Source organism: Sturnira hondurensis, unplaced genomic scaffold, assembly GCF_014824575.4.
Source record: "Sturnira hondurensis isolate 20B ecotype Veracruz unplaced genomic scaffold, ASM1482457v3 Scaffold0018728, whole genome shotgun sequence".
Lineage (NCBI taxonomy): Eukaryota > Metazoa > Chordata > Mammalia > Chiroptera > Phyllostomidae > Sturnira > Sturnira hondurensis.
In genome coordinates, this window is record NW_028091359.1 from 5063672 (window position 1) to 5078342 (window position 14671).

Consider the following 14671-nt stretch of genomic DNA (forward strand, 5'->3'; position numbering starts at 1 on the left):
GTTTGGTCTGTTTGCAGCTATTACATATGAGGGGCAAAAGCTTAGGTGTTTGCTGGGGCTGGGCAACCCAGTTGCTGGGTTGTGACGCTGTATGTGGGGGCAGGATCAGAGAAGGAGAAATGGTGTTTGTTGGGCTCACTCTCGGAATGCGGTCTCCTCTGCTGCTTCCCATAAGCAAATTGGGCCCTTCTGGTGCTGGTTCCCAGGTGAGTGGGCTTCTGTATGTTCTAGGACCCTGTGGGTCTATCCAACGAACTCTCCTGTGAGGCTGGGAGCCTCTCCTGGCACCTCAATCCCCAAAAGTGTTTTCAATCGGTGCTTTTAGGCTTTATTTCCCAGCGCTGGGGCACTGTGTTGCATGGTCTGTCTCACTGTTCGTTTTTTCACCTGGTTTATCTGCACGTGAATGTGTTACCACGGTCAGCCAGCTGCCTTGTGCCCTCACTGGGTCTGCCTGTTGCCACCCTGTGCCTGGGATCTGCCAACCACCGCCTGAGCCCCTGGGTTGCTCCAGCAGCTGCCTCTTTTCCCTGCTGCGACTCCTCTTCCCTGGCCACTGACTCTGCCCCTCTTGCCGGTGTGGATGAATGGTTCATTGTTGTTGTCGGACCTCGGTACAGTTCAATTTTCAGTCTGTTTTGGTTGTGTCTTTGTTTCTAAATCTTTGTTGTTTTTAAATTTGGTTGTGCGAGGAGGTACAGTGTTTCTACCTACGCTTCCATCTTGGCCAGAAGTCTGTTTTTAATTTCTTGAGGAACCGCCATACTGTTTTCCATGTGGCTCCTGCATTTTATATTACAACCAGCAATACATATGGGTTCCAATTTTCTCTACATTCTTGTCAGCATTTATTATTTTATGTTTTATTTCATAGTAGCCATCCTAATGAGTGTGACATGAAGTGATGTCTCATTGTGATTTTTTTTAAAGATTTTATTTATTTATCTTCAGAGGGGAAGGGAAGGAGAGAGGGAGACAAACATCAATGAATGGTTGCCTCTCGTGCGTCCCCTGCCAGGACCTGGCCTGCAACCCAGGCATGTGCCCTGACTGGGAATTGAACCACGATCATCTGGTTCGCAGGCCCGCACTCAATCCACTGAGCCCCACCAGCCAGGCTCATTATGATTTTGATTTGCATATCTTTAATTAGTGGTGTAACATCGTTTCATGTACTTTTTGGCCATTTGGATATCTTTAAAGAAATGTCTATTTAAGTCTTTTGTCTGTTTTTAAATTGGTATGCTTGTTTTGATTTTGTTGATGGTAGGAATTCTCTCTGTATTTTAAATAGTAACCTCTTACCCTAAGGTATATGATTCGCAGATATTTTCACCCATTCCATGGGTTGTCCTTTCACTCTCTTGATGATGTCTTTTGGTGCCCAGGGGTTTTCAGTGTGGTGTTGTCCAGTTTATCTATTTTTGGTTTGAGGAGTATGTTTTGAGTGTCATCCATTTCGAGTTAATTGTTATATATGGTGTAAGGTAAGAGCCCCACTTCATTCTTTTGCATGCAGATACCCATTTCTTCCCAACAGCATTTCCTCATTGAATGGTCATGGCACCCTTGTCAAAAGTCATTTTATATCATGTCATTATATGGCAATACAAACTTATACAGAGCTGTATGTCAGTTATAGCTCACTAAAACTGAGGGATGGGGAGGGGCAATAAAAATGGAAAAGAAAATCACTTGACTATATGTGTGGGTGTTTATTTCTGGGCTCTTGATTCTGTTCCATTTGTCTGTTTTTAATATCAGTGCCATACTTTTTTGATCACTAGCTGTGTAGTAAGTTTTGAAATCAAAGTGGGAGATCTCCAACTTTGTTCTTTTACAAGATTGTTTTGGCTATTTGAAGTCCTTTTTTAAAAAAGAATTTATTTTATTTATTTTTAGAGAGAGGAGAAGAGAAGGAGAAAGGGAGAGAAACATCAGTGTATGGTTGCCTCTCACATCCCCTGTACTGGGGACCTGGCCTGCAACACAGGCGTGTGCCCTGACTGGGAATTAAACCAATGACCCTTTGGTTCACAGGCCGTGCTCTATTCAGCATTTTTATTGGTAAAGCACCTCGAAAAAGAAAAAGGAAAAACCCACAATATTCTTCATAATGATTATTTATGTTTTATTCAATGCAGTAAAATGTAAAACAGCCCTGGCTGGTGTAGCTCAGTGGATTGAGCTCGGGCCTGCGAACCACAGGATCGAGGTTCCATTCCCAGTCAGGGCACATGCCTGGGTTGCAGGCCAGTTCCCAGCAGGGGACTCATGAGAGGCAACCGTACATTGATATTTCTCTCCTTCTCTCCTTCCTTTCCTCTCTAAAGATGAATAAATAAAATCTTAAAAAATATATAATGTGAAACAAATAAAGAGATGTAAATTGTGGAAAGGAAGAAAGAAACTTACTATTTATAAATGCTCTGACTTTACATCCAGACAACTTGAATCAAAAGGAAGAAACAGAGGTAATTAGAAAGAATAACAATTTGGTAAAGTGACTGGCTAATGTGAAAATTTTATAATTTCTGAATGTCATCAGTATCAAGAAAATAGGAAAAATTGAATCTCAGTTACTATAGATAGCTTTGAATATATGAAGATGTTCCAGTGGTGAATGGAAGTTAAACCTTGGTGGCCTATTAGCTTTTTTGCCTTGGGGTTTAATTTACCCCTAGGGATAGTAGTTGAGGCCAAAGGCTAGAACTGGAACCGTGTAAAGCTGGGAATTAAGAAGGGTTAAGCTTGTATGTGAACTGGGACTAGTTAGTAAAATTGCTCACCAGTGCAGGACATAGGGAGGAAGTGAGCCTTGGGATTGTGAAATTTGGGATTGTGGCTGTTAAAAGTCCACCTGCAAGAAGTGGAAATTCCAACCTTTTGTGGTAATTCTGGTAGGAAAACTAATGTGTTAATGTGTTTGAAACTGATGAGTGTTATGGGGTACTGGCAGAGGCAACCATTTAACACTGTTCCTTAACACCTAAAATGTGGAGGAGTCTTTCAAAACCGAATATGAATACATAGAAAACTTACAAAGCACCTTAGTAAAAAGATGTAACAAATAGGTATATTTACAATTGAGGAATTGATAATATAGGCCAGTTTGTAGAAAGGACTTGATTATTTAATGCAGTAATTTCCAATCTTTTTCATCTCAAGGCACACATTAAACTAATTACTAAAATTTTGTGGCACACTAAAAGATAAATTTTTTTCTGATTTGACCAAAAAAAGACGTAAAATTTTTTATTCATTCATGCTGGATGGCTATTGGTGCCTTGGCTATTGTATTTTGTTTGTTTTATTTATTTAGTTTTAGAGGAGAAGGGAGAAAGAGAGGGAGATAAACATCAATTGGTTACCTCTTGCACACTCCCGTGGGAGCTTGGCCTGCAGTGGAGGCACGTGCCTTGTGCCAGGAATCGAACCTACAACCTTTTGGTTTGCAGGACAACACCCAACCCACTGAGCCACACCAGTCAGGGCTGTTACCATTTTTTTATTTGACAATCTAAGGAAAAAGAGATTAGTGCCTCTGACAAAATAGTCAGGTATTGCATGTTTTAAAGATTCTTGTGACATACTCATTCAAAATAACTGATTTAGTATTTAGTACATACTCAGTTTCTGCCTTTGTTCCAGTGTCCTTTATAGCTGTTTGATTTTGCTTCGTTTTGATATTCAGGGTTGTATCAGGATCATACATTGAATTTAGTCATGCCTTTTTAATCCTTCTTTAATTTAGTTACTTTATTTCTGCCTTTTAAAAAAAATGATAGTGACATTTTTGAAAAATAGCATTCAGTTTGCCTAAAAATTCTTTGGTTAGCATCCTTACTGGACAGGAAGCTGTTTTAGAATAGGGAATATATGTCATTTATCCTTGCTAATGAAATTTTATCTAACTATTTTATAATAATTTGGAATGCTGTACTTCAGAAAAGGACAGATCTTTCTTTTGGTTAGACACATACCCAGGGAACCACAAGGATGTTTGTGCTGCTTTGATTGAGATTTCAAACACTGCAGTGTACACCACAGTTCTATTCACGTTATAATTTATTTCATTAGAGGGGTGGGATGGGATGGGAGTAATAGACAGAAAACTGTACTTGAAAAATAATTAAAAAAATAAAAGCGGTTTCAAAGAGGAGGAAAATCCCTATGCTTGAGAAAGAAGTTACATAATGAGGGAAGGTTTCAGATAGAATGCAGACATTCTTAACTACTATTTTCATGTCTCCTATTAAGAAGAAATGCTATAAGCCCTGGCTGGTGTAGCTTAGTGGATTGCGCGTGGGCCTGCGAACCAGAGAATCGTGGTTCGATTCCCAGTCAGGGCACATACCTGGGTTGCAGGCAGGTTCCCTGTAGGCCAACTCCCAGCAGGGGATGCACGAAAGGCAACCATACACTGATGTTTCTCTCCCTCTCTCCTTCCCCTCTAAAGATAAATAAATAAATAAAAAAGAAGAAGAAGAAATGCTATCAAACCAGAATGGAGGAAATTGAAAAAAAATTTAAAAAATTTATTTCATTATTAGTAATTGCTAATAAGAATAGTTTCTTCAGTTCTCTCTTACCTGCATTTAACTTGTTGTTTCCCCCCTTTTATAAAAGATTTTATTAATTACTTTTAGAGAGAGAGGGAGAGAAACATCAGTGTGTGGGTTGCCCCTTACACACCCCCTACTGGGGAGCTGGCCTGCAACCCAGGCATGTGCATTGACCTTTGGTTCACTGGCTGGCGCTTAGTCCATTGAACCACATCAGCCAGTGCTTGTCATTTCCTTTTTGAAAGCAAGGGATATTTGGTGGGTAAAGTGGATAGTTAAAATACAGTACATGGTTTTATTTCTATTCAAGGGGGAAAATGCTTCATAATGGTTACAATAAAGATAATTCGCAAAATATTTTTAAAGTTTATGTGTAGAAATACTCAATTTAAATTACTGTAGAATTCTATGTAAATAAAGCCTCTTTTTTCATTTTAAACATACAAGAGGCCCAGAGAATTATTTCTCCTGCCATTTTTCTTAAAGAATGAATTCACTACATGTACTGTAGAAGGGAAAATCTGCACATGAGTACAGACTTTTGTAAAGGAAATGAAAATAATAGCAAGAGAATTTTAACATGAAGGTACAGTAGTTGATTTCTTTTCAAATTGGCTTGGAGACATTGCAGTTACCTTTTGGCTTCTAAGTCAGGTAACTTATACATCAAAATTAACAAGTTTCTTCCTCAGTTTTGCTGTTATCTTAAATTAGTTTCTTTTATTTTCTTTTTTTTGTTTTTCCAGGGGCCACTCAATAGCGAGTCTTCAAACCAGAGCTTGTGCAGCGTGGGGTCTTTGAGTGATAAAGAAGTAGAGGTAAGAATCCACACGCATTATAAGACTTTTCATGTTCCTACACTTTCAGTTTGGGATAAAAGTGTTACTCCAGGGTTGCTATTAGGGTCCGTGCTCTTTGAGTTGTGTGCTTTGTGTGTCTTTGTTTGTTTAGTTTATTTATTTTTTTAATTTTTGCTTTGTCGTCATCACTAAAGGGTGAAATTTGCAGTTGTAGCTGAATTAGCTTAGGTGCCGTTGAATTTTAATACTTGTTAGTACTTTAGCTGTGTGGGTCAGTGTACCAGTGTAGCTTGCCAACTTTACTAATAGAATTTGAAAGTTTTTTTAGGCAAAAAACCCACCTGCATGGATATGGGTCCAAATCTGCAACCACCTGTTTTGCACTTCAAAAAACCTTCAGTAAATTAGAGCCAGTTGATTGATTATACAGATCTTTGCTTTTTGGAAAAAAGAATTGGATTTCTGCAAGCCTCCTGTATGCTAGATATTTGTACTATATTTATGCTTTATAATCTTACTTAGGCTTTGTAGCAACCCCGATTTATAGCTAAGTAAATGGAAGCTGTGATATTTTAAGCAGTTTGCCAAAAAGTTGATAGATGATTTGATTCCAGACCTTGCTCTAAGAACACGACACTGATTTAGGACTTGTCTGTACCGGTTAAATTGCCTTATAAATTTGATATTTTGTACATATTCTCTAATTTTTATAATGTGAAAATTTTGACAAAATGCTAATTGTGATTTATTTATATGGCATTTAATAGACTCCTGAGAAAAAGCAGAATGACCAGCGAAACCGGAAAAGAAAAGCTGAACCATATGAAACTAGCCAAGGTAGTAATAATTTCGTATGAATAAAATTACTAAATTTGTGTGTACTTAGATAGAATTTTCCAAGTCATACTGGATAATTGGTTTGTATACAGAGATTCCTTCCTAACAAAGGAGATGTATGTACCTTAAGGGAATATCAGGATGTTTATTATAGACTTGCCACTTGATATACACTTGATAAAACAGTGTCAGTTCTTTGGGGACTCTTGTTTTTCCTGTTGTAAGTTAATGGTCTTCTTGCCACAGGTTTTTCTTGTGAAATTTGCAGTTGTAGCTGAATTAGCTTAGGTGCCGTTGAATTTTAATACTTGTTAGTACTTCAGCTGTGTGGGTCAAGACCCAAGCATGTATTGTATAGAAGAGAGGTTACACTGGAGCTTTAACTATGTCTTGCATTAGATCAGTGATTTGTTAATAATAGGTGACCAGAAGTGGTTTTATTTACCTGGCTGGCCTTTCCACCTACCCTTTTTCCATGTCAATTATTTAGTAGGACATTGGTGCCCAGTGGAATAAATCTATAGATATGACAGTTCTAATGCCAAATATCTTTATATAATTAAAGAAAGAATAAATGGTTTGCCCACCCCCATGAAATGAAAGTGCCAGTCTTTTTCACTTTTTCTTGTTTTTTTTTTTTTTAATCTATAATTTTGGGTGGGAGAGAATTCTCCCAAAGTGATAAGATCATAAAAGTTTTTTTGTGAAATAGCATAAACCTTTTACTTCATTTTAAAAAAAGATTTCTTTTATTTTTAGAGAGAGGGGAAGGGAGGGAAAAAGAGAGGGAGAGAACCATCAAATGGTTGCCTCTGACATGCTCCCAGCTAGGGACCTGGCCCTCAACTCAGGTGTGTGCCCTGACTAGGAATCTAACTAGTGACCTTTTGATTTGCAGGTTGGCACTCATTCCACTGAGCCATACCAGCCAGGGCAGCCTTTTACTTTTGATGCGTTTGTTTTGAAGTCTTTGTTCTCATAGTCGGGGGTATGGATTGTAGATTACTTTTATTTTGATTTACATTTGTGTCATAAAAGTATATTTATAATGAAAGATGAACAAGTCTTAAAGGGAAGCAGACTGTGAAATAGTCTTTCACTGTTTGTTTAGTCTTACCTCATGGGGAGGAAATCCTCTGTTCCTATGATAAAGGTGTTCGGCTCATTTGTTAAAAGTAAAATGGCCCTTGAATTGATAACAATGTATGCAGTTATTGAATACATTTTATATTTTAGTGATTGATGGTTTACATGTGTGTTGTGGGAAAAACTATACTTACTTTGGTTTCATTTTCAGGGAAAGGCACTCCTAGGGGACATAAAATTAGTGATTACTTTGAGGTAAGTTACATTTTGGGGGAAAAATCTATAATTTTTTTTAAACCTAAATTTTTGCATTCATCTAAGGCTTTAGAAAGCAGTGTTTTTGCCTTCACTGTGCTTTCCTCCCCTCCCCATCATCATGAGTCTAATGCTGCCCTATTTCTCTCTATAAGAAGAAACTGCCGCTCACTTTATAGATTTAAATTTGTACATGATGTGTCTTGTCTGTGATGATATAAAAATTCACAAATGAGGTGATTTTTCTCTCGGCCATACTAGGTTTCGTGTTTTACAAAGATTGAAGTTGAGTAACTTGGATTCTTCTCCTTAGTCCAGTGGAGCATGTAGTGAGCTACTGACCAATCGTCAGTGGTTACTAAAGAAGACACTAACATCTACTGTGCCACTGTGTTCCTGCTTCATGTATTATGAGACAAGAAGGGAAAACATTCTTCTCTTCTGTTTCTCAAAACCATTGCTAGTTATGTTTCCTTTATATCTTGGTACATTTCTGCTGGAGTTCCTTCTTAAAAATCTTATCAAAAAGGTAGCAGAATTTGACTTCATGGTGTTTTCTTTCTCGAATAAGATGTATTGACTTAAAGGGGCCATATATAATTAAGACCTGTTTGTGTATTAATCTTTTACTCTCCTTATCTGAAGCATAGTACTGTTTTGAATTATTCATATCCATTTTTCCCTGTTGGCCAGTTTGCTGGGGGAAGCGGGCCAGGAACCAGCCCTGGCAGAAGTGTTCCACCAGTTGCACGATCCTCACCGCAACATTCCTTATCCAATCCCTTACCGGTAAGCATTCACCTGGAGAAATTTGACACCTGTTGCAGGAGACAAGAAACCCAGGAACACTCAAGCAAAGTTTCTCTTCCATTAATCACTCAAGAGGGATGAGGCATTAAGGAGAAGAGTTAATTACACTACCTCTGAATCACTCATGTAGCTTCAAATCTGTATCAATAAATCAACTCTTTACAAGAGCAAACCCTATTCTCTCAGTATAAAAAATTGCCTCTAACCCCACAGTTCAGTGTTCTTACACAAACAGCAGTTTTTTTCCTTGCCAAATTTATATGTCTCTATAAGTAAATTAAAAAAAAAACATTGGGTCAGCTCCTGGCATTTGAATTATTTTTAATGTTTAATCACTGACATAGTAGAGAAGCTAATGCTTTACATGTACAAGTTTGATGTAGGTTTGTTTTCTTCCTATAAGTGAGATCTGAAGGACTTAAAGACATTATAGCTAAGTTATTGTTTCTCAACCCTGGGTTAGTTTTGCTCCACAGGGGACATTTGGCCATGTTAGGGACATTTTTAGTTACAACTGGGGGCAGGGGGTTGGTACCATTGGCATCTAGTTGGCACAGGCCAGGGATGCTGGAAAATCTCCTGTAGTACATAGGATAGGTCCCCACAGCAAAGAATTATCCGGTCTAAAATGTAACTGATGCTAAGATGGAGAATCTCTGAACTTGCTAATGTAGGATTTTGTGTTAATTTGTTTGCGTGACTTTGGATAATTTATTGGTACCATACAAGACGTCTTTATTCAAAAGAGTGTGTTATGTCCACTGATAACTGAAGTCTTGGGGGACAAGTGGTCTCTCTAAGATCAGGGGTTTCCATTCTAGGTCTCTGCTTAGGAAAATTGTTTTTCTCTGCCTTAGCAGAGTTGGTTAATGTCACTTTATTCCTAAGTGATTTTGTTTTCTGTATTATGAAGTATTTTAAAATGTGCTGCTTCTCCCTCTAGATCTCATAAAACCATGCATTCATTAGGGTGATTATACTTATTAAAGCGGTTATGAAAATGTATTCAACTTGAAAATTTTTGTCATTATTTTGTCATTCTTGCCATATTTTACTTATTTTTAATTTTTTACATGGATTTGTGTGAGGGAGAGACAGGCAAGACAAACAGACACATTGACTTGTTGTTCTACTTATTCATTCATTCATTCATTGATTCTTGTTTGTGCCCTGACTGGAGATTGAACCTGCAACCTTGGCGTATCAGGGCAATGCTCTAACCAACTGAGCTATCCGGCCAAAGCATCTTGCCATATTTTAAAATGTTAGAGATGTTTGATGTGTAGATCTGCTTGGTTAGGTTGAGGTTTGCTAGATAGCTATTTAGGGAGCTGTGTCTTTATTTTTCTTAAGTTTTACTTTATTTTTTAATGTATTTTATTGATTATGCTATTATAATTGTCCCATTTTTCTCTCCTTCGCCCTGTACCCCACCTCCCACCATCATTCCCCCTCCTTAGTTCATGTCCATGGGTCAGTACATACAAGTTCTTTGGCTTCTTCATTTCCTATACTATTCTTACTCTCCCCCTGTCTATTGTGTGCCTACCAGTTATGCTTCTTATTCCTTGTAGCTTTTGCCCCATTCTTCCACCTCCCCCCAGTAACCCTCCAACTGATCTCTGTTTCTTTGAATCTGTTGCTGTTCTAGTTGTTTGCTTAGTTTTGTTTGTTTGTTTGTTTTAGGTTTGGTTGTTGATAGTTGTGAGTTTGTTGTTACTTTACTATTCACATTTTTGATCAACTTCTTTTTCTCAGATAAGTACTTTTAACATTTCATATCATAAGGGCTTGGTGATGATGAACTACTTTAACTTGACCTTATCTGGGAAGCACTTTATCTGTCCTTCCATTCTAAATGAAAGCCTTGCTGGCTGGATAGAGCAATCTTGGATGTAGGTCCTTGCTTTTCATGACTTTGAATACTTTTTTCCTGCCCTTTCTTGCCTGCAAGGTTTCTTTTGAGAAATCAGCTGATAAATCTTGTGGGAACTCCTTTGTGGGTAACTGTCTACTTTTCTCTGGCTGCTTTTAAGATTCCTTATCTTTAATCTTTGGTGAAGTAATTATGATGTGGTATGTTCCTCCTTGTGTCCAACTTGTTTGAGAGACTCTGAGCTTCCTGGACTTCCTGGAAGTGTATTTCCTTTGCCAGATTGGGGAAGGTCTTCTTTATTATGTTTTCAAATAAGTTTTCCATTTCTTGTCCTTCCTCTCCTCCCACCCATGTGATTTGGATGTTGGAATGTTAAAAGTTATCGCAGAGGTTCTTAAGCCTTCTCATTTTTCTGAATTCTCGTTTCTTCATTCTTTTCTGGTTGAATGTTTATTTCTTCCTTTTGGTCCAAACCGTTGGTTTGGGTTCCAGTTTTTTTCTTCCTTGCACTGTTGGTCCCTGTACATTTCTTTATTTCACTTTTCATAGCCTTCACTTTTTCCTCTCTTTTGCGACCATACTCAACCAATTCTGTGAACATCCTCATTACCAGTGTTTTGAACTGTGCATCTGATAGGTTGGCTATCTCTTTGTTGCTTAGTTGTGTTTTTTTTTTTTTGAGCTTTGATGTGTTCTTTCATATGGGTCATAATTTTTTGTCTCAGTTTCCCTGTTATGTAGTGAGGGGCAGAGCCTTAGGTGTTCACCAGGGCAGGGCAGCCACATCACTGCAATGTGACGCTGTATGTGGGGAAGGGGTCAGAGAGGGAACAGTGGCTCTTGCTCAGCTGGCTTTCAGTCACTTCCCCCACTACCCACAAGCAAATTGGTCCCTTCTGGTGCTGATTCCTGGGTGGGTGGATTTGTGTACATTCTAGGACCCCGTGGGTCTCTCCAACGAACTGTCCTGTGAGGCTGGGAGTTTCTCCAGCTGCTGCCTCAACCCCCACAGGTTTTTTCAGTCAGAGGTTTTGAGGCTTTATTTCCCAGTACTGGAACCCTGGGTTGCATGGTCAGTCTCGCTCCCTAGTTGTTCCTCCTGAGATCCTTACGTGAATGTGGGACTGCCTGGTCCACCAGCTGCCACCTTGATGTGGGTCCTCTCAGCCCCAGTTGCCTGTCTCTGCCCCTCCTACCAGTCTGGATGAATGTTTCTTTAATTACTTGGTTGTCAGACTTCTATACAGATCGATGTTCTGTCAGTTCTGTTTGTTTTTTGTCTTTAAATTTGTTGTTCTTTTGGTTGTGCGAGGAGGCAAAGTGTATCTACCTATGCTTCCATGTTGGCTGGAAGTCGATTTTTCTTAAGTTTTAAACCAAAGTTTTAGAAATGTTAAATGAGATCACAGAATTATTTACTTGGGACAGTTATGTTTTGTAGAATTTTGTTGTCTCTTGCTTTTTTCTTCCTGAAATATATATTATTTCACATCTTTCATTTTTCAGTTTAGGTCAAGTACCTGAAGACAAAAGAGATATACTCAATGTTCTGTAGACCTTTCTGCCAGCTGTATGAATAGAGGCTGGGCCTCATTATCATTGTACAAATTTAGGTATATTCTAGGTTTTGAAATAGGAACCAAACCTTAACATTTCTTTCCCATTGCACCAAGAAGCTCTTTCTCCTCCCACTTTAGGTTCTCTGCTTCATTGTTACAATCACTGTTTTGTGTATGCCCCTTAATTCTCTTTTTTCACTCTTTTTCCGTCATACTTGCCTGAAAAACCCAACCCTTTTAAAATCTAATTCTCCACCTTTTCCTTGCCTGCCTCTTAGCATTTTAGCATGGTTAGGGCAAAACACATGCTGACTGATCTCACTTTAAGTTTATGGGTATGAACCTCATGTGTTCCCCTAGCTGCCTGCCAGTTCTACTGTATTTCTCTGGTTAGTTCCCTTTTCTAGATGGACATTCATATGAATGTATCATATTTTTGTCTTTTCTTGCAGGCCTGCAACAGTACTCTTTCCCCTTCTATCTATTTCCAGCTATCTCAGTTGATGGCTTTGCTTTTTTATTTTACTGAGAAAATACAAGCAACCAGAAGAGAACTCTCATGTGCTCCTACACCAAATCTACCAAGCTATTTACATCAGTACACATACCTGCCTTTTGGGATGAATGGATTTGCCAGCCTTCGTGTGTATGCAGCTCTCTACTTGACATTTTCATTTATATATCTAATGGACAGCCTAAAAATGTCCGAAAAGAAACTTTTGCTTTCCCTTCACTACCAGGACAACAACAGACACTTCCTGCAGTCTGCCCTGTTCTGGAAAATGACACTTTACATCCTCCAGTTTTTCAGGTCATAAACTTATGCCCCGTATCTAATCCATCAGGAAATCCTTTGTATTCTTTAAGTCTTCTTAATGAGTATCTGACCACTTTTCTATCCTTGTGGTTCTCTGCATTAGCCTCCAAGAGGTCTCCCTGTTTCTGCCTGTGTCTCACCCATTCTCAATATAGTAGCCAGAGTGATGTCTATGAAAAAGTTAAGACAGATCCTCATACTCCTCTGCCCCAAACTGTCCAGTGGCTAGTCCAAATTGCTCTAGACTACATGGCCTAGATTTCTGTTTCCCCACATACCAGGCTCCGACATCTTCAACTGGTCTTCCTTTCCCTCATGCCACTGCAGCCATGCAGGCCTCCTTGAAGTTCTTAACACTGCAAAACACTCTTTTGCTTCAGGACCTTTGTGCTTGCTATTTCCTCTCCCAGGAACAGCATGATTAGCAATGTCTTTATTGGGTTATTGACCAAAGATGACCTTATCAGAGAGGTCTCCCCTGGCAAAATTTAAAGTAAGCAGTCTCTCACACTTTGTCATTGTCCCTAATCCTGCTTTATTTAATTAATTTATTGATTGATTGATTTTGAGAGAGAGACACACAAAGAAGCACTGCTTTGTTTTTCCATTTATTCATTCATTCATTGGTTGTTTTCTTGTATGCGCCCTAACTGGAGATAGAACCCCACAGCCTTGGCATACTGGAACAATGCTCTAAACACCTGAGCTAGCTGGCCAGGGCTAATCCCGCTTTGCTTTAATTATTTGTACCACCTGGCATATATTTAATTCTTTTAAACCTTCACTCAATGTATTTATTGATTTTGGAGAGAGAGGAAGGGAAAGAGAGAGTGAGGGTGTGTGGGCAGATATTGACGTGACAAATATTGATCAGTTATATGTTAAAATTTTGATAATCTATTTTAATTTTTCACTGATTCCTATTTATGTGATAGAAGAGTATACAGATAAGTCTACAGCTTAATGAATTTTCACAAATTATACTGGTCCCTCTTGTTCTTCTAGTGACTAGCCCTCTCTCTGCCATTTACAATAGCTGCTATTCTGACTTCTAACAGAATTAGATGAGTTGTTTTGTTTTTGTACTCTGTGTAAAAGGAATCATGTGGTATATATACTCTTAATGTCTGGCATCGTTTTTTTCAGCATTGCTTTTTTAAGATTCATCCGCATTGTAGATCATTCATTGTTATTGGTGTATATTGTTGTTTTAATATGCTTTAACTTGTGAGCTGTATGTTTCAGTTTTACTCTACAGTTAATCTGTTGCCCATCTTCTCCAACTAGAATGTTCATCCTGTGAGAGCAGGGGCTGTGCTTTGTTTCTTACTGCTGTTCTCATCTCTCATAGTATTTACTACTTTGCATAAAGGTGTAGTTATTTTAACTGTTCTCCTCCCTTGACATGGAATATCTTGACAAGATAATATCTTGTTCACTTTTCAGTCTCTAACACCCCAAAACAGTGATGGCTGACATTGGATCCTGAAAAGGAAGAAGATGAATAAAGAATCACTTTAGTTTTCCCACCTCAAGGGATTCTTTTGTATATATTTTTAAATACAAAAGTACATAAAACACAAGCATTTTAATGCAGCAGTTGGTGAAGTATAGCTCACAGCTGGCAAGCTCAGAATGAGTTTTAGATTTTTAAAGAGTTGTAGAGACAAAGAAGAATACATGGTAGGATATATGTGACATGAAAAGCCTAAAATACTCACACAGAAGTTTACGGGAAATCATTATAAAGTTAACTCTATGTAATCGTTACTTAGGTCAAGAAGCAAAATATTTTCAGTTTCCCAGAAAATTCTGTGTGCCCATCCCTGATCATAACTCCCTCCCTCTACACTAGAAACAAAGCATTATTCTAATTTTTGTGATTATCATTTGTTGTTCCTTAATGTTTGACCATCTGAGTATACACCGCTCACAAAATAGTTTAACTTTGTCATTAAGTCAGTTTTGTTAATTGTGATGTGTTTTGCTTTTGTATTTTTGTTTGTTTGAGAGTGGAGGGGTGGTGTCAAAGTATGTGCTTTTATTATTATTTTTTTCTACATCAT

The 14671-nt window shown here is 38.3% G+C and overlaps 1 protein-coding gene across 6 annotated transcripts in view; it reads left to right on the forward strand.

Moving 5' to 3' along the window:
* Nucleotides 1–14671, forward strand: part of TLK2 (tousled like kinase 2) — a 123139-nt gene that overhangs the window by 33936 nt on the left and 74532 nt on the right. For 5 of the 6 annotated variants that reach the window (XM_037070362.1, XM_037070361.1, XM_037070356.1 and 2 more), the window contains exons 3-6: nt 5312–5383; nt 6133–6202; nt 7500–7543; nt 8237–8332. In XM_037070362.1, coding sequence (XP_036926257.1) covers nt 5312–5383; nt 6133–6202; nt 7500–7543; nt 8237–8332 — 282 coding nt within the window. The remainder of the gene's footprint in view (nt 1–5311; nt 5384–6132; nt 6203–7499; nt 7544–8236; nt 8333–14671) is intronic. The other variant, XM_037070358.1, reaches the window with a different exon arrangement.